General features: G+C 40.3%; 1 protein-coding gene across 7 annotated transcripts in view; it reads right to left on the minus strand.

The window, feature by feature from the left end:
- The window catches only part of C5H2orf76 (chromosome 5 C2orf76 homolog), a 97,937-nt gene that overhangs the window by 18,339 nt on the left and 54,347 nt on the right, over positions 1 to 25,251 (minus strand). For all 7 annotated transcript variants that reach the window (XM_066280874.1, XM_066280873.1, XM_066280870.1 and 4 more), the window contains one exon: positions 5,100 to 5,150. In XM_066280874.1, coding sequence (XP_066136971.1) covers positions 5,100 to 5,150 — 51 coding nt within the window. The remainder of the gene's footprint in view (positions 1 to 5,099; positions 5,151 to 25,251) is intronic.

Below are 25,251 nucleotides of genomic sequence, written 5' to 3' on the forward strand. Positions count from 1 at the left end.
TCCATTCGTTATTTAACAACCTGCTATTTAGTTTCCATGTGTTTGAGAATTTTTTAGCTTTTCTGTTGTGGTTCATTTCTAGTTTCATGCCATTGTGATCGGAGAAAGTGCTTGATATGATTTCAATCTTCTTATATTTATTGAGACCACTTTTGTGCCCTAACATGTGGTCTATCCTAGAGAATGTACTATGAGCACTTGAAAAGAATGTATATTCTGCTGCTTTAGGGTGAAAGGCTCTGAAGATATCTATTAAATCGAGTTGATCTAGTGTGTCCAATAAGTCTGCTTTTCTTTGTTAATTTTCTTTCTTGAGGATCTATCTAGTGATGTTAGTGGGGTATTGAAATCTCCTACTATTATAGTATTGCTGTTGATCTCGCCCTTTAAATCCATCAAAGTCTGCTTTATATATTTAGGTGCTCCTATATTAAGTGCATAGATATTTATAATAGTTATATCTTCCTGTTGGATTACTCCCTTTATCATTATGTAGTGGCCTTCTTTATCTCTTACTATATCCTTTGTTTTAAAGGCCAATTTGTCTGATATAAGTATTGCTACCCCAGCTTTTTTTTCATTTCCATTTGCATGAAATGTTTTTTTCCATCCTTTTACCTTCAGTCTATGTGTATCTTTTGTTTTAAGGTGTGTCTCTTGTAGACAGCATATGTACGGGTCCTGTTTTCTTATCCACACAGCTACCCTATGTCTTTTGATTGGGTCATTTAATCCATTTACATTTAAGGTTATTATTGATATGTAGTTGTTTATTGCCATTTTATTCTTTAAAGCTGTATTCCTTTTCTCCTATATTTTTTCCCACTCTAATCTGTTTACAACAGGCCCCTTAACATTTCCTGCAGCATTGGTTTGGTTTTAATGAATTCCTTGAGTTGTTTTTTGTCTGGGAAGCTTTTTATTTCTCCTTCGATTTTAAACAATAGCCTTGCTGGATAAAGTAGTCTTGGTTGTAGGTTCTTGTTCTGCATTACTTTGAATATTTCTTGCCATTCCCTTCTGGCCTCAAGTGTTTCTGTTGAGAAGTCAGATGTCATCCTTATGGGGCTCCTTTGCAGGTGATAGCTTTTTTTTCTGTCGCAGCTTTTAATATTTTCTCTTTATCGTTTAGCTTTGGTATTTTAATTATGATGTGTCTTGGTGTAGGTTTCTTCGGGTTTCTCTTTAGTGGAGTCCTCTGTGCTTCTTGAACTTGTGAGAGTTTCTCCTGCATCAATTTAGGGAAATTTTCAGCTCTGATAATGATTGAACAAAGTCTCTATCCCTTGTTATTTTTCTTCTTCTTCAGGAATCCCTATGATACGAATGTTATTTCTCTTCATGTTGTCAGAGAGCTCTCTAAATGTTTCCTCAGACTTTTTGAGTCTTTTTTCTTTTTTCTTCTCTGCTTTCATGCCTTCATTCCAGTTGTCCTCCAACTCGCTGATTCGATCCTCAGCTCTATCTATCCTGTTTTTAATTCCTTCCTTTGTGGTCTTTATTTCTGATATTCTATTTGTCATCTCCGACTGATTCTTTTTTATACTTGCTATTTCTTTATTTAGGTGTTCATAATGACCATTCATTGTTGTTCTAAGATCCCTAAGCATCCTTACAATCATTATTTTGAACTCCGCATCTGGAAGTTTGATTATTTCCATATCACTCAGTTCATCTCCTGAAGGTTTCATTTGGATTGCACTTTTTTGTCTTCTCATTGTCTGTGTTTTCTTTGTAGAGTTGGTTGAGTCTAGGCTTGGTGTTGTCTGCCTCCAGTTTTCAGTTGTGTTATTTCTAGGTCTTCTTGGGTTGGTATCAGCTATTATTTGTAATCCACTTTTGGATTTGGGCATCTTTGAAGTCTTGATTTGTTTGTTTTCTTAACAGGTGATAGTCTTGTTTACTGATCTCAGCAGGGGGCTTCCTTGAAACTGTATCCAGGAATGCGGTGGGTGTAACCTGAGACTCTGAAGGCCTCTTCCACCAACTAATCTCTCTGGGGGCAGGGTGTTTTCTCAGCTTCAGTAGGGGGAGGTGTATCTCAGATACAGCTTCTTGTTTTCAGCTCTGTCTTGTTGCGCTGATTGAAGCTGGAGAGATGTCTGGAGATCTCTGATCCAGAAGCAATTCAGTACTGTTTTGTGGGGAAGGATCAGTCCCTCCCCCAGCTATGGCCGCCTCCAGCACGGATGAGTCAGCTTTTTTTAGATCGTCTCCTGCATTGCTTAGCCCCTCACAGTCTGTCCCTCTCTCTTTCCTTTCCACTTGGGAGATAAGCTGGTCTTTTCAACACACCTCACTCCCTGGTCACCAGGCAAGTGGCTGTGAGCAGTATTTTCTGCTCTTTTCCCTGGGGTGAGATCCCCTCTGGGCTCTCAGCCTCACTCCCCCCCTCCGTTCCTGTAAGCAGGGGAGATTTAGGCACTCTCTACCAGGTTTGCTGTGGCTTCTTCTTTGCTCCTTGGTTTTTGAGAGCTGTTCTTGTAGTCCAGAGTTGGTTTTTCACACTGATTTTTCTTAAACTGATTTGTATTCCAGTTTGGTGGTGAGAGCTGGTGTCTGTGCATCCGCCTACTCCGCTGCCATCTTCAGATCCTCCTCTTTCTCTTTTTTTTAAGTGAGAGAAGGGGAAACAGAGAGACAGACTCTCACATGGGCCCCCATCTTGGGCTGATGCTCAAATCAACCAAGGGTGAGGGTCTGCACCGTAGGCAGACCCTCAGACCAATCGAGCCACTGGCTGCAGGAGGGGAAGAGAGAGAGAAGAGAGAGAAGAAGGGGAAGAGAAGCAGATGGTCACTTCTTCTGTGTGCCCTGACCAGGAACTTGGGACATCCACATGCCAGGCTGATGCTCTATCCACTGAGCCAACCAGCCAGGGCTAATGTCCCTTTCCTTATTAAATCCTTCATTTGTTTTTACTTCTTAAAAAAAAGTCTTCATTATTAACAGAAACAATATTGTGGATATTATTTCCTTAATACAAGTTCCTTGAGGACAGCAACCTCATAAAACAAAAATACTATTTTATATTTGTGCAGTATGTAACGTGTTAGCGTGTGCATTGCATAATCGCACACAGCCTTATAATGCAAACAGGATTAGCAGCCCCACACTGCACAGCTGAGACACCTAGGTAAAAAGGATTTAAAAATAAGACAATATCCCCTGTGCTGTAGGAACAGACACACAGCCTGATCAAGGTAAATCAATAATATATGTAGATCCCAATTAAATCAGAGGAATACATTTATAAATGAGTCAAGGGCTCTAAGAAATAGCCTTCCGGTGGCCTGGTGGAGAAAGCCAGCTCTTTGTCCAAGTGACAGCAGCTAACAAAACTGAAATTTGCCCCTGTGCTGTTTCTACTCCCCAACATCTGAAGTGATCTATTCCCATAGGGCGGGGTATGTAGCAGTACAGGAGGGCAATGGCAGGTGAGCAAGCAACACTGGGGCCTTTCTTGCTGAACACAAAGCAGCAGATTGTGGATGAGCCAAACTCTGACAAAATCACCTGAAGTCTACCTACACCCTAGGCCTTCTCTAATTTCTTCACAGATAAATGTATCCATTTTTCTGCCAACTCCTCTGACTATTATAGAAATACTAAGACAAAAGGATGTTGTTAAGGTAAAATAATGTCAAAAGTACATTATCTACCATGGTGATTAGCAGTCAGATATTCTGATGCTTTCATTATCTAACTTAGCTTTCCAAATCACGTATATGAAACACAAATTTGAATATTCATACAGACCATGTAAAAAAAAAAAGGAAAACATATAGTTATTTTAATGAAATGGCATCTGTAGATTGATTCAAGCTTAAGGTTATATTTCAAGGCTATATTTCAAGGCATTGTGTTTTGAAAGTCATGAAAGCCAGAATGGAAAAGTTTCATATTTACTTAATCATGCTTTTTATTCCATTCTCTTATTCAATATTTAGTATGTAAATTCTCTAAGTCCAATAAATCAAAAGTACTTTCCACTCAGTGCCTTCAACTTCTGCTTGACTACCCCTTATGACCTCACAATTAGTGTCTGTATATTAAAATGCATAGACACGGGGAAGATTGTGATTTCAAAATATTTTAGGTCATAAGTTGCTCTACCAAATGGGAAAAGAATTAAAAGCTTCTCCAAAGATATGAACTAAGGTAATAAAATATTTATAGTTTAAAATGTCTGTACCAATTAACAGAAATATTTATTAGGTACATTATAATTCTCAAGAGGAGTCTCAAAGTTTGGTATCACTATGCTGAAGGTTAATAGCTAACTGTACCATCTTTATAACAAACAGTGAAACCTAGCTCACTGCCTTATTACTACATTTTAAAATCAACAGTTGCAACATAAAAATTACCACAGAACATGCTCAAGTTACTGGCATTTAAAATCTTAAATTCCCTCTTTTAATTCTTAATCTTTAATCATTTCTCCTTTTCTGATTACCTGGCAAAGAAATTCATTTTAGACATAGTTTGCCAAACATGCTATTCCTCATAAATAGGCCACTTCCCTACATGATTACAATATTCTTTAACACTACACAGCTAGAATTCCTGTATTTCTAAATAAACTTCCATATTTGTTGTTATTTACAGATAGTAAACTCATTTTTGAAAACCAGATTTGAGCCTTGGCCAGTTGGCTCAGTGATAGAGCATCAGCCTGGTATGTGGATGCCCAGGTTTGATTCTCCATCAGGGCACACAGGAGAAGTGACCATCTGCTTCTCCAACCCTCCCCCTCCCCTTCTGTCTCTCACTCTCCTCCTCCCGCAGCCATAGTTCAATTGGTTCAAGTGCGTTGGCCTCAGCATTGAGGATGGCTCTGTGGAGCCTCCATTTCAGGTGCTAAAAATAGCTTGGTTGTGAGCATGGCTCTCCAGGTAGGCAGAGCATTGGCCCCAGACAGGGGGTGCTAAGTGCATCCCAGTTGGGGCACATGAGGGAGTCTATCTCCCCTTCTCTCACTTAACAAAGAAGGAAAAAAAAAAGAAAAAGAAAAACCAAATTTAAAATTATATCAACATAAAACTAATGTGACATTACATTCATATATTTTTAAAAGAATAATAAAAAATGGTTACCATATTTATAACTTCTGAATGGTGGTGGCAGGCTGGTCCTTAAAGGAACATCTATAAGAAAAAGGTTACCTTTATTATAACATATTTAAATAAAGATTCATAGTATACACACAGTCTTCTGGTTCTATTCTCCTATAATATATCTCCAGCCTAAGCTACTTCAAAAAAACTGATAGGACACAATAAAGTTGACATACCAGCAAACTCCAAGAGTCATTTAAAACAATGGACCCACTGATAAGATGTTGAGCTGTTACTAGCTGAACTAAGAATTCAGTAACACTATTAAATGAATTGGCATTTCATTAAACACAATCTCCTCTTCGTACATTTGAAATATATAGTACACATGTGTGAGACATTATTTTCTATATACTTGATGTTTGTTTAGCATATAAATCTGAAAACTACTTGAGAGTCTTTGGCCAGTAGTGAAAAGCAATGATCTAGAACAATCTGAAACTTACCAAAATGCAGATAATGTAACTTGGCAAAGAAAACAAAACAGAGTAAATATTCTTTTTAAAACAGTGTTCCAAATATCAATATTAGTTTATTAACTAATAACATCTGATGCTACCATCCCTATAGAGGGCAATTTGGTAATGTACTTAAAAATAATATGTGCATCAATTCCCCTTGGAGAATTTATCATATAGACTTTGCACTCGTGTGTGTGTGTGTGTGTGTGTGTGTGTGTGTGTGTGTGTGTGTAGGAAATGACACACATACAAAAGTACTAACTTTAGCATTGCTTAAAACAGCGAATGCTTTAGGAAAACCCAAATGTCCTTCAATGAGGGTTTTTGTTAAAGACATTAGAGTATGCCCAAACAATGCAACATCTTTCAAGGTACGTTGAGAGCAAAGAAGGCATAAGGCCAAACATTATTTTCAGTAAGCCATCGTTTGAGTATAAAGAAGGAAAAATAAGAATATATATTTTCACTTGCTTATACTTTCAATGGAGGAAGTATGCTATGCTGGACAAATAGTGAACAGAAGTGAGAAGGAGACTTCTCACTGTATTCCCCTTTATATTGTGATGTTAAAACCACATGACTATGTTATCTACTAAAGAAAACTTTAAAAATCCACATATTTGAATTAGAAAATGTATTTTTTAAGTAAGTTTGCTTTTTAGAAGTTGAACACATACTGAAATTAATATATAATAAAAATAATATATTCATTTATGTCACATTTAAAGTTCCTACTTACAACCAGACATTTCAGGCACAGGGTCAATAGACGTTACCAAAACAAGTGCCCACTGTGTAAACCTATAAGATAGGTATGTTTGCAGCTAGGGCTATGTCCTAAGCATGGATTCTCCCCTGCTGCACCAGTAGAACAGACTTGTGGCAGGCTGGATTCAAGCATAAATGTTTAAATACAAAGTAAAAACTTCCTGAGAAGATTCTCAGACAAACCAGTTTAAATGTGGCTAGCCAGCCTGACCAGGCGGTGGCACAGTGGATAGAGCGTCAGACTGGGATGCAGAGGACCCAGGTTCGAGACCCCGTAGGTCACCAGCTTCAGCACGGGCTCATCTGGTTTGAGCAAAAAGCTCACCAGCTTGGACCCAAGCTCGCCGGCTCGAGCAAGGGGTTACTCGGTCTGCTGAGGGCCCGCGGTCAAGGCACATATGAGAAAGCACTCAATGAACAACTAAGGTGTCGTAACAAATAATTGATGATTGGTGCTTCTCATCTCTCTCTATTCCTGTCTGTCTGTCCCTCTCTATCCCTCTCTCTGACTCTCTCTCTGTGTCTCTGTAAAAAAAAAAAAAAATGTGGCTAGCCAGATGACTTGAGTGAGTGAAGCAGATCACACGGAAGATGGGAGTGAGACTGGAGAGCAGAAGATACCTACAAAGAAGGGCTCCTGGTAGCTAACTATTCCCAAATTTAAAATCAGAGCCTAGTAGCCATTTCCAAACAGCAGTCTGTCATGCAAACAGCACTTCAGGGAGAAACCTGCACTGAACTACCAGCCTCACTGTCTCCTGCCATCTGAGCCAGCACTTACAAAATACTGTGTTCCCCGTGTATAAGATGCACCCTTTCCAGAAAATATGGGGTCTAAAAACTGGTGCACCTTATACATTGGTTTTAGATTTTTTTACTTGCATTTTCTGCTTTTTCATGCTTGTTTTTGCATTTATTGTTGTAGTTTTTTTTACTTGCATTTCTTGCTTTTTTGCGCTTCTCATCTTTGCACTCATTGTTTCACACTTCTTACCGGTATATTATAGTAGGTTACATTTTGCCACTTTCTGCCCAGAAATGGTTCAGAAAAGATTTTCTTACAGTGCTGAATTCAAATTAAAAGTGATCCAGTTTGAAAAAGTGAATGGAAATCGTGTTGCTGAACATAAGTTTGGTCCTCCTTCAACTGAGAACTCAATCCGAGACTGGCTATGGGAGAAGAAACCCTACTGGAAACGCCATGGCAGAAGAAGACCATGAGAGGCAAGTCAGCAAAATGGCCTGATTCTTAGAGAGGAATTGAAGATGTGGATTGAAGAGCAAAGGGCAATTGGAATTCCTGTGTCCACAAAGATGGTTCAGCATGAGGCAAGAAGAATTGCTGATGAAAAAGAATTTACTGATTTCAAAGAAGAACACAATTGGTGCTTCAGGTTCATGAAATGAAATGGACTAAGCATGCGTACATGCACCAGACTTGCCCAAAAGATGCCTGAAAGCTATGAGCAAAAGGTCCTTGAATTTCATCATTTTGTCATTCAATGTCAGAAGACACATCAGTTTGAGTTGGGACAAACTGCAAATATGGATGAAGTCCCCCTTCAATTTGATGTCCCAAGAAACAGAACTATTGATAAGAAGGGGGTGAAAACTGTAACTGTGAAGACAAGTGGACATGAAAAGAGCCATTATACAGTTGTTCTAGCTTGTTGTGCCAACGGAACCAAGCTACCTCCTATGCTGATTTTCAAACACAAAACAATGCCAAAAGAAGGCATTCCTCGAGAAGTGATTTTCCACATTCATGACAAAGGTTGGATGGATCAGGATGAAATGAAGATTTGATTTGAGAAACTTTGGAGAAGGAGACTAGATGGGCTCTTATCCAAACCTGCCCTGTTGGTGCTTGATCATTTCAGGGCACACATAACAAAAAACACAAAGAAGATTGCTGCAGAGCAAAAAATAAAACTTGCCATCATACCTGGAGCCTTGACATCCCAGCTCCAACCACTTGATGTCAGCATTAACAAACTCTTCAAAACTGCCATGAGAGACAAGTGGAACTGATAGATGAAGTCTTTTGGGGACAGTGTGACACCAACAGAAGAGTGAAGAAATCAACTATAGGAGAAGTTTGTACCTCAGAGGAAAGATCCTGGGATAATATCAAGATTGAGATCGTTGTCAAATCATTTAAGAAGTGTGACATTTCAAATGCCATAGATGAAACTGAGGATGAGGCAATAAATGAAGACAGTGATTCATCATCAGACACAGATGAGGACAAGCTAATGGATGGCAGTATTGACAGCGATGAGGAGTATATGAATTTTATGATGAATAACACTTGAGTTAATAACTTTATGTAATACTTTTATTTTCAAATTTCAAGCCACAAAATTAAAGAGCATCTTATACATGAGGAAATACCGTAGTTGCTGGAATGTACTTCAACCAATAGGATTGAGGCTTTCCCCATCCAATTAGAGCTGCACAGCTATATCCCCCATCAATGTTTTCACCAATCATCAGAGCTGCTCCATTCTGACCAGTCAGGACAGTTTCTCTTGAACTAATCAAAGTGTGAGAATTTGGAGTCCTTATCTGCAGGAAGATGAACCATTCAGGGACCAGGGATTGGGAATTCTGTCTATGCAAACCAGCTCTCCTCTGGCTTAGGGAGCACATTTTCCCTTTCCACTGAAGACCGCATTTCCCCAACTGGAGATGAAACACCAGAGATGTCTCACCCGACCACAACAAAACAGAATAGAACAGGCAGAGTGGAGCAGAACTGCGTAAGCAAGCCAGCACAGCAAGGCCAGGGCAGGGCAGAGTAAACAGGAGCAGGTGCAGCAGACCGAAGCAAAGCAGGGCTGCATCCCCCCAGAGTCACCCCATAGATGTGCTATATCACAAGTGAGCTGTCTCCACTAAATACTTTCCTGCTTTACTGCACCCCAAACTAGGGGATCCTGTTAGCGCTGAATTGGTGCCAATGACCATTGGTGGATATATCCAATTAAAGAGGGCTGCCGCCATTCAGTTCTACTTGGTAGCCCAAAGATTTAAATAAAAATGCTAAAAGTCGGGTTCTAGGTAAAATTTTTTCTGACTTTTAAAACACTACAGGCTGGCTCTGACCTGGAAAGAGTGTCGGCCTGGAGTGTTAATGTCCCAGTTCAATCCCCAGTCAGGGCACACTTGAGAAGTGACCATCTGCTTCTACCCACCTACCTCTCCCCCTTCTCTCTCTCTTCCTCTCTTACAGCCAGTCCATTCATCAGTCCCAGGCACTGAGGATAGCTCACTGGAGCATCAGCCTCAGGTGCTAAAAATAGCTCAGCTGATTTGGACATCGGCCCCAGATGGAGGTTACCAGGTACATCCTAGTTGGGGCACATGCAGGAGTCTGTTTCACTATCTCCTCTCCTCTACTTAAAAGAAAGAAACAAACAAAGAAAAAAACCCCACTACAGGCCAGGTTTTCCTACCTGACCTCCACTTGGCCTACGAGAGCACAGATGCTTAATATTATCCTTTTTTATTCCCATTCACTTATGAAATATGGGCGAAAGAAGTAATAATTAAACATCAAAACAGAGAATTAAACCTGTTTAATTTATTGCCATTTATATTTCCTAAGCGAGACAATGAAAGCCCCAGAAGATAGGGGTGAAGTACAGAATAGATGCTCCACGGAACCTCTAGTGTTCAGAAACATCTAAAGCCAGAAAAATCAAATCATTGTGATACCTTCGACCTAGACTTTTGGGAAGAGATGATGACATGGCGCCCCTTTTCTCTTTATTCTTTTTGATCTCTGCTCACGTGTCACCTCCACAAAGAGGACTCCCCTGACAGCCCTGTTAAAAGACAAGTCTCCCCGCACATTATCTCCCTCATAATAATTTTTACAATTATAGCTTTGTCTGCTATTTACTTTAGTCTTTGTTCCCTACTGATTCACAAATTCCTTGAAATTAAGACACTAAGACCAGTCCTGGCCAGGGGTGCAGTGAGTACTGTAAATGTTGAGTTGCAAGAGTTCAGGGTTGCTTTACTTTTTATTTTTTATTAATTGTAATTTATTGTGTTAACATGAATTCAAGTGTCCCACTCAATACAACTCCCTGACCCCCACCTCCTTGTCCCCCATAGGGCCCCTACCCCCTTCCCCCTGGGCTTCTCTCTCCTGTTATCTGTATCTATCTGTTATATATTTGTACAGTTGTGTCCTTAAAGTCATGGTGCACTTTTGACCGGTCACAGGAAAGCAACAAAAGACGATAGAAATGTGAAATCTGCACCAAATAAAAGGAAAACCCTCCTAGTTTCTGTAGGATGATGTGCAGCATGTGCGCATGCGCAGATGATGACGTAACACTGTGTATACAGCAGAGCAGCCCATGGCCATGCCAGTCGAGATGTGGACGGTACAGAGGAAAGTTCAGTGTGTTCTGTGGCTCGCTAAATTCGAATCTGTGACCAAAGTGCAACATGAATATTGGCGCATTTATAACAAAGCACCACCACATAGCAATAACATTACTTGGTGGGATAAGCAGTTGAAGGAAACCGGCAGTTTGGTGGAGAAACCCCATTCTGGTAGGCCATCAGTCAGTGACGAGTCTGTAGAGGCTATATGGGATAGCTACCTAAGGAGCCCTAAAAAGTCTGTGTGTGAGCCCACATCGAACTGCACTGAATAGGTATGAAACTGGGAGAGTTTTCCTTTTATTTGGTGCAGATTTCACATTTCTATCATCTTTTGTTGCTTTCCTGTGACCGGTCAAAAGTGCACCATGACTTTACGGACACACTATAATTTCACTAATCTCTTCACCTTCTCTGATCCCATCCTCTCATTCCCCTTCCCTCTGACAGCTGTCCCTCTGCTCCCTGTGACCCCGTTTCTGCCTCTATTCTGTTCCTCAGTTCACTTTGTTCATTAGGTTCCACATATAAGTGAGATCATATGATATTTGTCTTTCTCTGCCTGGCTTACTTCACTTCGCATAATAATCTCCAAGTCTATCCTTGCCATTGCAAAAGGTAAGATTTCCTTCTTTTTCATGGCCATGTGGTAGTCCATTGTGTATATGTACCACTTTTTAATCTACTCATCCACTGAAGGACACTTGGGTTCTTCTAGATCTTGGCTATTGTAAACAATGCTGCAATAAACATGGGGGTGCATATCTTGTTTTGAATCAGTGATTTGGTATTCTTAGGATATATTCCTAAAAGTGGGATAGCTGGGTCAAAAGGCAGTTCCATTTTTAATTTCTAGAGGAAATACCATACTGTTTTCCACAGTGGCTGCACCAGTCTGCATTCCCACCAGCAGTGCAGAAGGGTTCCCTTTTCTCCACATCCTTGCCAGCACTTACTGTGTATTAATTTGTTAATGAGCACCATTCTGACAGGTATGAGGTGGTATCTCATTGTGGTTTTAATTTGCATTTCTCTGATGATTAATGACATTGAACATTTTTTCATATGCTGATTGGCCATCTGTATGTCCTCTTTGGAGAAGTGTCTATTCATTTCTTTTGCCCATTTTTTGATTGGACTGTTTATCTTCCTGTGTTGAGTTTTAGAAGTTCTTTATAAATTCTGATTATTAACCCCTTATCAGACTTATTGGCGAATGTTCTCCTATTGTGTGGCTTGTCTTTTAATTTTGTTCATGGTGTCTTTTGCTGTTCAAAAGCTTTTTAGTTTGATATAGTCCCATTTGTTTATTTTGTCCTTCATTTCATTTGCCCGTGGAGATAAATCAGCAAAAATATTGCTAAGATACATATCAGAGAGTTTACTGCCTATATTTTCTTCAAAATGTTTATGGTTTCATGACTTACATTTAAATCTTTTATCCATTTTGAGTTTATTTTTGTAAATGGTGTAAGTTGATGGTCTAGTTTTATTTTTTTTTTTTGCATGTATCTGTCCAATTTTCCCAACATCATTTATTAAAGAGACTGTCTTTATGCCATTGTATGCTCTTACCTCCTTTGTCAAATATCAATTGACCATAAAGGCATGGGTTTATTTCTTGGTTCTCTGTTCTGTTCCATTGATCTGTATGCCTTTTCTTATGACAGTACCAAGACGTTTTGATTACTATAGCCTAGTAGTATAACTTGGTATCAGAAAGTTTGATACTTCCCACTTCATTCTTCATTTTCAAAATTACTGAGGCTATTCGTGTTCTTTTTTTGGTTCTATATATATTTTTGGAATATTAGTTCTATATCTTAAAGTATGCCATTAGTATTTGAATAGGAATTGTACTGAATCTATACATTGCTTTGGGTCATATAGACAGTATAATGACATTTATTCTTCCTATCCATGAACATGGTATACACTTCCAGTTATTTGTATCCTCCTTCATTTCTCCTTTCAATGTCTTATAATTTTCTGGTACAAGTCTTTTACCTCCTTGGTTAAATTTACTACTAGATACTTTTTTGGTGTTGTTGCAATAGTGAAGGAGATTCTTTCCTTAATTTCTTTTTCAGATAGTTTACTGTTGGTGTATAAAAATGTCACTGACTTCTGAATATTAATTTTATATCCTGCCACCTTGCCAAATTCATTTATCAAGTCCAGTAGTTTTTTGACTGAGACTTTAGGGTTTTCTATGTACCATATCATGTCTTCATCAAATAATGATAATTTTACTTCTTTTCCAATTTGGATTGCTCTTATTTCTTCTTTTTGTCTTATTGCTATGGCTAGGACTTCCAGAATTATGTTGAATAGGAGTGGTGAAAGGGGGAACCTCTGCCTTATTCCTGATCTCAGGGGGATTGCTTTCAATTTTTGTCCACTGAGTATGATGTTGGCTGTGGGTTTGTCATAGATGGCCTTTACCATGTTAAGGTATGTGCCCTGTATTCCCACTCTGCTGAGAGTTTTGATCATAAATGGGTGCTGGATTTTATCAAATGATTTTTCTGCATCTATTGATATAACTATGTGATTTTTTAAATTAATATATTGTGTTTACATAGATTCTAGTGTCCCCCCTGAATTCATCCTCTCCTCCCCCGTGTTCCCCAGTACATCCCCCGTCCCCCTCCCCGTAATTCCCTCCCCGCTTCCCTCCAGAATTTGCTTTTCTGTTCTCATTCCATCCTATCACCCTATCATCCCCTTTCCCTCTGTCCACTTTCCTTCTGGATCCTTTGATCCCGCCTCTGTCTCTATTCTGCTCCTCAGTTCATATTGTTCATCAGATTCCTCAGATGAGTGAGGTCATATGATATTTTTCTTTCTCTGCCTGGCTTATTTCACTTAACATAATAGTTTCCAGGTCCATCCATGTTGTCACAAAAATAATATTTCCTTCTTTTTCATGGCCCCATAGTATTCCATTGTGTATATGTACCAAAGCTTTTTAATTCACTCGTCCACTGACGGGCACTTGGGCTGTTTCCAGATCTTCACTATTGTGAACAATGCTGCCATAAACATGGGGGTGCATTTCTCCTTTTGAAATAGTGTTATGGTGTTCTTGGGGTATATTCCTAAACGTGGGGTACTGGGTCAAAAGGTGGTTCGATTTTTAATTTTTTGAGGAATTTCCATACTGTTTTCCACAGCAGTGGCTGCACCAGTCTGCATTCCCACCAACAGTGCAGGAGGGTTCCCTTTTCTCCACATCCTCGCCAGCACTTATTCTGTGTTGTTTTGTTGACAAGCGCTATTCTGACTGGTGTGAGGTGATATCTCATTGTCGTTTTAATTTGCATTTCTCTAATGATTGGTGATGTTGAGCATTTTTTCATATGCCTAGTGGCCATCTGTATGTCTTCTTTGGAGAAGTGTCTATTCATTTCTTTTGCCCATTCTTTGATTGGACTGTTTATCTTCCTGGTGTTGAGTTTTAGAAGTTCTTTATAAATTTTGGTTTTAACCCCTTATCAGATGTATTGTTGAATATGTTCTCCCATTGTGTAGTTTGTCTTTTTGTTCTGTTCTTATTGTCTTTAGCTATGCAAAAGCTTTTTAGTTTGATATAGTCTCATTTGTTTATCCTGTCTTTTATTTCTCTTGCATGTGAAGATACATCAGCAAATATATTGCTGCAAGTGATAACCATGTGATTTTTATCCTTCCTTTTGTTTATGTGATGAATCACATTGATTGATTTGCGAATATTGTACTAGCCTTGCCCCGCTGAAATAAATTCCACTTGATCATGACTATGATTTTTTAATGTATTGTTGAATCCAGCTTGCTAATATTTTCTTCAAAATTTTAGCATCTATGTTCATCAGGGATATTGGTCTATAGTTTTCTTTCTTTGCAGTGTCTTTACCTGGTTTTAAACTGAGGATAATGCTTGCCTCATAAAAGGAGATTGGAAGTCTTCCCTTCTCTTGAATTTTTTGAAATAGCATGAGGATAATGCTAATTATTCTTTGAATACAGTGGTACCTTGAGATACGAATTTAATTTGTTCTGTAACTGAACTCATAAATCTTTCAGCTCGTATATCAAACTGCCGATACTGGACCTGTGTGCTAAAGCGCCAACTAGCGGCAGCTTCCCAAATCATGACTCATATCTCGGAATTTCACTTAGATCTCAAACAAAAATATGAACCAAGTCGCAGCTCGTATCTTAAAAAATTTGTATGTTGGTCTGTTCATATCTCAAAGTACCACTGTATTTGGTAAAATTCACCTGTGAAGCCATCCGGTCCAGGACTTTAGTTTGTTGGAAGTTTTTTGATAACTGTTTTAATTTCATTTGTTGTAATTGGTCTGTTTAGGTTTTCTGATTCTTCCAGATAGAGTCTTGGAAAATTGTATGTTTCTAGGAATTTATCAATTTTTATCTAGGTTGTCCCATTTTGGGGCATATAGATCTTCATACTATTTTCTTACAACCCTATGTATTTCTGCAGTGTCAGTTGTTTCTTCTCCATTTTCACTTCTAATTTTATTTATTTGAGTTCTTGATGAGTCTGGTTCAAAGTTCATCAAACTTGTTTACCTCTTCAAAGAACCAGCACTTGGTTTCACTGATCTTCTGTATTGGTTTTTTAACCTCTATGTCATTTATTTCTGCTCTGATCTTTATTATTTCCTTCCTTCTACTTCTTTTGGGCTTTACTTGCTGTTCTTTTTCTAGTTCTTTTAGATGCAGGGTTAAGTTGTTAATTTGAGCTTTTTCTTGCTTCTTAAGGTATGCCTGTAATGCTATAAACATCCCTCTCAGGACTGCTTTTGCTGTGTCCCATAAATTTTGAGTTGTTATATGTTCATTTTCATTTGTTTCAAGGAAGTTTTTGAGTTCTTCCTTGATCTCATTGATAACCCGCTCATTATTTAATACCATTGTATTTAGTTTCCAAGTGTTTGAATGTTTTTCAGTTTTTCTATTGTATTTGATTTCTAGTTTCATGCCATTGTGATCAGAAAAGATGCTTTATATAATTTCATTTTCTTAAATTTATTGAGACTTGTTTTGTGTCCTAACATGTGGTCTATCTTAAAGAATGTACCATGAGCACTTGAAAAAATGTATATTATGCTGTTTCAGGGTGAAAGGTTGTGAAGATATCAATTAAATTCAGTTGATCTAGTGTGTCATTCAAAGCAGCTGTTTCTTTGTTAATTTTCTATCTGGAGCATCTATCCACTGATGTTAGTGGGGTATTAAAATCCCCTACTATTACAGTATTGCTGTCAATCTCACCCTTTGTGTCCATAAAAATCTGCTTTATATATTTCGGTGCTACTATATTAGGCACATAAATATTTACAATGGTTATATCCTCCTGTTGGATTGCTCCTTTTATCATTATGTAGTGACCTTCTTTATCCCTTATTGTAGACTTTGCTTTAAAGTTTATTTTGTCAGATATAAGTATTGCTACTTCAGCCTTTTTTTTTTTCATTTCCATTTGCATAAAATACTTTTTTTCCACCCCTTCACTTTCAGGGTATATGTATCTTTTGTTCTGAGGTGGGTTTCTTGTAGACAGCATTTTCTTATCCATGTAGCTACCCTACGTCTTTTGATTGGAGCATTTAATCCATTTACATGTAATGTTATTATTGATATGTACTTTTTTTTTTTTTCTTTTTCATTTTTTCTGAAGCTGGAAACAGGGAGAGACAGTCAGACAGACTCCCGCATGCGCCCGACCGGGATCCACCCGGCACGCCCACCAGGGGCGACGCTCTGCCCACCAGGGGGCGATGCTCTGCCCATCCTGGGCGTCGCCATGTTGCGACCAGAGCCACTCTAGCGCCTGAGGCAGAGGCCACAGAGCCATCCCCAGCGCCCGGGCCATCTTTGCTCCAATGGAGCCTTGGCTGCGGGAGGGGAAGAGAGAGACAGAGAGGAAGGCGCGGCGGAGGGGTGGAGAAGCTAATGGGCGCTTCTCCTGTGTGCCCTGGCCGGGAATCGAACCCGGGTCCTCCGCACGCTAGGTCGACGCTCTACCGCTGAGCCAACCGGCCAGGGCCGATATGTACTTTTTTATTGCCATGTTATTCATTAAAGCTACAATCCTCTTTTTCTATATTTCTTTATTTCCTTTGCTCTTTTTACAGCAGGCCCCTTAACATTTCTTGCAGTACTGGTTTAGTTGTAATGAATTCTTTGAGGGTTTTTTTGTTTGTTTCTGTTTTTGTTTTTGTCTGGGAAGCTTTTTATTTCTCCTTCAATTTTAAATGATAGCCTTGCTGGACAAAGAGGTCTTGGTTGTGGTTCTTGTTTTGCATCATTTTGAATATTTCTTTCCAATTCCTCCTGGCCTCAAATCTTTCTGTTGAGAAGTCGAATGTCATCCTTATGGGGGCTTCTCTGCAGGTAATTACCTGGGTTTGTTTTTTTCTTGCAGCTTTTAGTATTCTTTCTTTGTCTCTTAACTTTGGCAACTTAATTATAATGTGTCTTGGTGTAGGACTCCTTGGGTTCCTCTTTAATGGGACTCTCGGTGCTTCTTGAACTTGTGTGATTTTTCCTTCCTCAATTTAGGGAAGTTTTCAGCTATGATTTCTTAAAACAGGTTCTCTATTCCTTGTTCGTTCTCTTCTCCGTCAAGAACCCCTATGGTGCGAATGTTGTTTCTCTTCATGTTGTCACAGAGCTCTTTTAAAATTTTCTCCATCTTTGTGAGTCTTCTTTTCGCTGCTCTGCTTCTGTTCTTTCGTTTATCTTGTCCTCTAAATCGCTGATTCAATCTTCTGCTTCATCCAGCCTGCTACTGATTCCTTCTAGTGCAGTCTTCATTTCTGATATTGTATTTATCATTTCTGACTGGTTCTTTTTTATGATTTCAATGTCATTTTTGATGCTTGCTATCTCTTTATTTAGGTGCTCATTATGTCCATCCATTATTGCTCTAAGATCCTTGAGCATCTTAAAAAATCATTATTTTAAACTCTGCATCTGATAAGTTTGGTTACTTCCATCTCATTCAGTCCTTTTTCTGGGGATATCTCTTGTTGATTAATTTGGGTCACATTTCTTTGTCTGCTCATTTTGTCTGTGTAGTAGGTAGAGCTGTCTGACTTTGAAATTTTTGTGGTGTCTTTATGAAGAAGATGGGCTCAGTGGTTCTGTCCTCCAGGCCACCTGTTTTCCCTTGTTCTAAGAATGCTTCTTGAAGGTATTATTCTCCCTCTTATTGTATGTGAGTATTACATACAGTTGTTACTTTTGTGGGTACAGTTATCCCTTAAGGCTGGCTGGCTCTAAGGGCAACCTTGATCATGTGTATTACACTGTGCAATGCCTGTCCTGTTGGGCATATTCATTCTCCACAGTATCTGGTGCCTGCTAGACTCCACCTTTGGGTGTGCTGCTTGTACAGGTAGCTGAGTCTACGGTTGGTCTTGTCTGTCACCCACTACCAGCTGTGTTGGCTCCAGATCTTCTTGGGTTGGCATTAGCTCTTCTTTATAACCTGCTATGGGCTGTCTGCCACTACTGCACTTTTTGCTGTTTGTATCTATGTTTTCTGTACCTGGGTAGCATGGGAGGGGCCAATGTTTTTATAAGGATCAGCTTCCTCCTGCTTAGAGATGACAGCAGCTCCATAACAGCCCCAAGCTCTGTAAGATTTGCCTCAGCTGCTCCTCCTCCTCTTGCAGTTGCCTGGTCTTCCCACAGAGTCTCCTATAGAAAGACTATTGGGGGCTCAGACTGGCCTCATCCAACCAACCCCTCTACAGGTTGCACACTTGGTGGGTTAGAGCAGCTGAGGTTGTGAATACAATGTTTTTAGGACCCCCTACTTCAGGGGTCTCTTTGTCAGAAGCTTAGTATGGGGAATGTGGCTTCTACTCCAGAGCTTAATCCCTCAGCCACTGCTGGATACTCAAATTTTATTTCTCCCCAATGAAATGAACAGCAGGTTCAGATCAAGTGGGGCCAACATTTCACTCTGCAGAAGTTCTTTCAGCTGGTGAGACCTTGGTCTCAGGCAGGAAGACTGAGAGAGTCCTCTCCTGGGCCTGACTGTGCTCCTCCCAAAGGTGGCTAAGCCCTTCAACCAGATCCAACAATAGACTCACAGGGACCCACACATTAAATGTCCATGCTCCAAGCCTCTCTATCTTCTCCCTGTGGAATCTAGCATAGCAGGGCAAGATATCCAGAACCCAGGCCAGCTGACTGTGAAGTTCCATCCTATCTAATGCAAATGAGCTGCTGTGCCAGTGCTGATCAAAGAGAGTGGAACTCGCTTCAGCTGGATCAGAATGTGAGGAGCTTTTCCTTAGGATACCACTCTAGTAAGGGTTGTTAGGTACTGAGCCACTGTTTTCCACAGCTGGACCCTGGGTAAGCCAGCCCTGGGCCTCCCAAGCAGAAACCCAGCACAGACAAGTGGGAGACACTGCCTGTGATTGGCCCTCAGCAACCTTCTTGGATCCACAAGCAATCCAGAGTTTGTGGATGCCTCTGCTGGGCCCAGGTGTACATGGAAATACCAAGCTGCACTCATAGGCTGGCTTTTACCCATACTGGGCCTGGGACAAGTTCCGTTTAAAAGGCCAGGTTTCCCTGAGTTCTGCCTCCTGCAGCCTCTGTCTGCTGGCCGCTTGTTGAGCTCAGCCAATGAAAAAAACCTCTGCTAGAGTATGGTGCCTGCAGCAATTCAGGAATTAAGAAAGGTGGTAGGTGTGGCTCTGCCCCTCGGCCCCAAGTGTCAGTCTGTCCAGACTTTTTTCACAGACCTCAATAGGGTGTTGGCCCAGGAGTCCTGTGGGTGTGGCCTCTGAGACCCATAAGTTTGGTCTGCCCATTCTCTGGACAGTTTCTACTGAATCTCCCATGAGGTGGAAGCACCAGTCTAGAGTTGGGAGCATGTAGGGGAACACTCTGGTCTCAACACCAGAAATATGAGCCATTGATACGTCCCCTGCTTTCTGGCCTCTCAGAATGACCCACTAACATGACTGGAGTAGGAGAGACTCCCAGGGGTGGAGCAATTGCTTTTCACCAGGCTGATGCTGCACAAGGGGATGCTTCTCCCAAGAAAGATGGTGACTGCAGTACTGGAGAATGACTCAGCACAGGGGTTCTAGTGGTCGTTCCCCACAGTGTCTCTCCCTGGACCTCCAACTTCACACTTTCCTCATGCAACTCCAGTCCTATCAGCTCTCCCTCCACCTGAGCCCAGGGTAAGTGGCTGTGAACAAAGTTTTCTGTGTGGGCCCTTTAAAATGGAGTCTGCGTCTCAGAAAACTCAGTCTCTTTCTCACAAAACCCCTGATCTTTTTGCCACCAAGTGCTGTCTGGGTGCCTCTTCTAGGTTCTGGGGCTCTAGGATGGAACTCTGGGCCTGGGGCTGAGCACCCACACCTCTCAGGGTGACCCTCCTCATAGTGAAAGTCCCTCTAGACCCTCAGCCACCACTCACTCCTGGGAGCAGGGCAGCCCTTTCTGCATCCCCGCCCTTTCTACCAGTCTCAGTGTGGCTTCTGTGATCCTTGGTTCTAGACTCCTCTTTGTTTAGCCCAAAGTTGGTTTTTCAAGATGATTGTTCTTAAATTAAGTTGTAATCCACTTTGGTCCTGAGAAATGGCAGTTGGAACATTTGCCTACTCTGTCGCCATCTTGGACTCTCCTACTTTACTTTTTTAAATTATTATTATTATTCTAGATACAAGCCCCCTATTGGATATATGTTTCACAAATATTTTCTCCAAGTTTGTGGTTTGTCTTTTTATTTCCTTAACAATGTATTTTGAAAAGCAAGAGTTTTTAAATTTAATATTGTCCAGCTAATTTTTTTTTCTGTTTGTGATCACCATGCTGTATTTAAGAAATTTTTACCAAAATTAGCCTGAACAGGTGGTGGCACAGTGGATAAAGCGTCGGACTGGGATGCAGAGGATCCAGGTTCGAAACCCCGAGGTCACCAGCTTGAGAGCAAGCTCATCTGGTTTGAGAAAGGCTCACCAGCTTGAGCCCAAGGTCACTGGTTCAAGCAAGGGGTCACTCGGTCTGCTGTAGACCCCTGGTAAAGGCATATATGAGAAAGCAATCAATGAACAACTAACATGCTGCAATGAGGAACTGATGTTTCTCATCTCTCTCCCTTCCTGTCTGTCCCTCTCTCTGTGTGTCACAAAAAAAAAAAAAAAAAAAAAAAAAATTAGCAAAATCAAAGTCTCTTAAGATTTTCTCCTGTTTCCTTTTGAAGTTTTATAGACTCAGCTTTTACATGTAGGTCTGGACCAATTCCAAGTTGCTTCTGTATATGGTACGAGGTAAGAGTATAGATAATGAAATATGGGTACCCAACTCTTCCAGCATCTTTTTTGGAAAGACCCCTTCCCCCGGACCAAATGCCTACATATTTGGGATCATTAAGTCCTCTTGACTATTTGATGGTTTATCATTATAAAATGATAGTTTCTATTCCTAGTAATATGTACAGGTACTCTGAAATCTACTTTATCTGATATTAACAGCTTACTTTACATTAGTAATAGTATGGTATAACTTTTTCATCCTTTAACCTTTAAGTGATTTTTATTTTTATACTTCAAATACATTTCTTGTAGGCAATATATAATTAGGCAATATATACTGCTCACAAAAATTAGGGAACTGTTATAGCTTCATATTCCCCTAATTTTTGTGCGCAGTATATAATTCCTGTCATTATCTGCCTTTTAATTGTAGTATTTAGATCATTTACACTTTTATCTTTATAAAAGAGAGACAGACAGGAACAGACAAGGAAGGGAGAGAGATGGGAAACATAAATTCATAGTTGCAGCACTTTAGTTGTTCATTGATTGCTTTTTCATATGTGCCTTGACTAGGTGATGGGGGGGGGTGTTATAGACTGCAAGTGGCAAAAAGACCTTTGTAAATTGGAGGCTTAGCAAAAGGCTAAGTTCTCTCCCCTTCACCTCCATATTGGCTATGATGCTGAGTATTTGCACCCACTTCACTTGATTGCTTAAGTTGCTGGAAGCAATTTACATGCCCTTCCTCTCACTCTTTGTTTGATTCAGATGTTGGTTGATTTCACTTATGCATGGTGGGGGTATTCCTGTTTATGCCTTGGGAGAGTTCCTGTTTTTGCCTCAGATGTGTAACTTTGTATCAAGGACTTCTTTGATTTGCATATGGCTATATAATAAAGCAAACTGGGGCTATGGGGCGCTCGGATATTGCCATCAGCATTGAGGAGTCCTCCGGATCCCATCCTTATTTCTTAATGAGTTTCTTAATTCTACATCATTCTCACTCAAGATCCAGAATTACGAGCTGTACTGGTCCGTGGCAGGGGGGTGCTCCAACTGAGCCAGTGACCCCTGGTTCAACCAGCGACCTTGGGCTTCAAGCCAGCAATCTTTGGGCTCAAGCCAGTGACCATGGGGTCACATCTATGAGCCCACGCTCAAGCTGGTGACCTCACACTCAAGCCGGATGAGCCCACGCTCAAGACAGCAACCTCAGGGTTTCAAACCTGGGACTTCAGTGTCCCAGGCCATTGCTCTATCCACTGCATCTCTGCCTGGTCAGGCTAGATCATTTATACTTAATGTGATTATTGATATGATTTAGTTTAAATTTACCACTTTGCTATTTGTTTTTATTTGTCCCTTTGTTCTCTATTTCCTCTTCTACCTTCTTTTAGATGGACTATTTGACAGAATTTTATGATTCTATTTTATTCCTTTTGTTGGCTTATTAGCTATATGTTAGGTTAAGAGTGTTCCCTTAAGGTTTGTAGTGAACATCTTTAACTTACTTGTCTACCTCCAAGTGATATATAACACTTCATATATAGTAAAAGAATCTTAGAATAGTATCTCCCAGCCTTTGTGCTATTGCTGTCCTATATTTTCCATAGACCCCACAACACAAAATTGTTTTTATTTGAATTATCTAATTCATCTTTTTTTTATTCTAAATAATAATGTATTTTACATTTACCCGTGTTTACCATTTTTAGTACTCTATTTTTTGTGTGTGTTACATCCAGATTTCCATATGGTATCCTTTCCCTTCCATTGGAAGAAGGGCCTTTACAGTTCTTATAGTTCAGATCTCCCAGTGAGGGACTCTTTCTGTTTCTGTGTGTCTGAAAACTCTTTATTATGCCTTCATTTCTGAAAGATGGGAACAGAACCCTAGGTTGAATTTTTTTCAGAACTTTAAAGATACTGCTACACTATCTTCTGTCACACATGGATTCCAATGAGAAGTCTGTCATTTTCACCTTTGTTCCTCTCTATGTAATGTGTCATTTCCCCTCTGGCTGCTTTTAAGATTTTTCTCTTTATCACCAGTTATAAGAAAATTTTATTATGATATGCTTTGGTGCAGCTTTTTTTTATGTTTCTTTCACTTGAGATTTGTTAAACTGCTGGGATATACAGGTTTATAAGTTCTACCACATTTGTAAAGTTTTCTTTTTTTGTGTGACAGAGACAGGGAGAGACAGAGAGAGGGACAGATAGGGACAGACAACTGGGAAGGGAGAGAGATGAGAAGCATCAATTCTTTGTTGCAGCACCTTAGTTTCTCATTTGATTGCTTTCTCATATGTGCCTTGACCAGGGGGCTTCAGCAGACCAAGTGATCCCTTCCTCAAGTGAGCAACTTTGGGCTCAAGCTGGTGAGGTTTGCTCAAACCAGATGAGCCCACACTCAAGCCAGCAACCTCGGGTCTTGAACCTGGGTCCTCCACATCCCAGTCTGACCCTCTATCCACTGTGCCACCACCTGGTCAGGCTGTAAAGTTTTTAACCATTATTTCTTCAAATAGGTCATCTGTTCCCCATCCCATGGCCCCCCACTACATATATATTTGGCTCCTGGAGGTTGCCCCATGCCCCCCTATGTCTCTATTTATTTTTCTTTCAGTCTTTTTTGGTAACTGTTTACTTTATTGATTTTAAGGAGAGAACAAGGGGAGAGAGACAGAAACATCAGTCTGTTCCTGTATGTGCCCTGACTGGTAACCTCTGCTCTTCCAGACAATGCTCTAACCCAGTGTTTTTCAACCAGTGTGCTGCAGCACACTAGTGTGCCATGAGACATGGTCCGGTGTGCCGTGGGGAAATTAAACATGGGTCCCCAAACCACAGCCCGCGTGCCGCATACAGCCCAAGGAGGCTATTTATCTGGCCCACCGCCAGCCGCCTCCATCCGAACATAAACATTCCCCTCACAATCCCTCCAGCTATCAGCGACAGAAAGAGTGGAGGCACAGGGAACGCTCACTGAACAATCATCTTCTAGGATTCATCCCGACCACTAGCGATGAACCAATAGTAGGCCGCCTCTCAACCACACCCAGGAAGGTCCCGCTTGGGATGCCACGCACTTGTCATTGTGTGGCCACAGCGAGTAGTTGAAGCTGCTACTCCTCCCCTTGGTCCCGATTTCTAATCCTGGTCAGGACTGGAGGTAAATGTTGCCACCACTAGATGAAGCCTCAGCCTCAGCTGGTTATGTCTATCCTGATGGTGCATATAGATATTTGACCTTTTTCTTTTTAAAAGAGGCCCCCGCAGAGGGTGATATACAATGCATCACAATGCATCACAATGTTATCTAACTTTAAAGCTAAAGTTTGCTGATCTTCCTTTGGACAGTTTTTGGTTATCCGTTGCCAAGGAGTTCCCCATTCTGGCCAACAAAGCTATTTTGACATTGCTCCCATTTTCAACCACATATCTATGTGAGCTGAGCTTCTCAAGCTTGACTGCAATAAAAACTAAAACCAGAGAGAGACTGAGAACTATTGAGGAAGAGCTTCGTGTGTGTCTTTCTACTATTCCTGCCAGGATATCCCTTTTGTGTTCATCGAAACAGGGCCAGGTTTCACACTAAGTGAGAATAAATACATTTAGAAATTATATTATTAACTATATGTATAATATGTACTGTGTTAGAGTGTCATTTTGTGTCATTTTGGTAGGTGGTGTGCCCCAGGATTTTGTAAATGTAAAAAATGTGCTGCGGTTCAAAAAAGGTTGAAAATCACTGCTCTAACCAACCCAGTTATCCGGGCAGGACTCTTTCAGTCCTTTTTAACTCTGCTTTATTTCAGATATTTTGTGGCTATGTTTTCAAGTTTACTAATCTTTCTTCTGCCCATATTTTCTATGTAGCCAGTCTATATTCATCTCAAAGATTTTATTTTTGATCTCTAGTTCAATCTGGGTTTGTTTTGTTTTTTTTAATATTTTCCATCCTTAACATGCTCAGTCTTTCTTCTACTTTCCTGACCATTTGAAATGTAGTTATAAAAACTGTTCCAGGAGGGATGACGTCAGAGTAATGGCGGAGTAGGAAGCGATACCGATAAATCTCCCCCAAAACTCAACAAGATCTTCAACCAGAAACAGAAAAACCTATACTTGGAGCTTCCAGATTCTTCGCAATACACCCAAAGGTATGATTGAGTGAAAAATTGGCTAAATATATAA

Source organism: Saccopteryx bilineata, chromosome 5 (assembly GCF_036850765.1).
Source record: "Saccopteryx bilineata isolate mSacBil1 chromosome 5, mSacBil1_pri_phased_curated, whole genome shotgun sequence".
Classification (NCBI taxonomy): Eukaryota; Metazoa; Chordata; class Mammalia; order Chiroptera; family Emballonuridae; genus Saccopteryx; species Saccopteryx bilineata.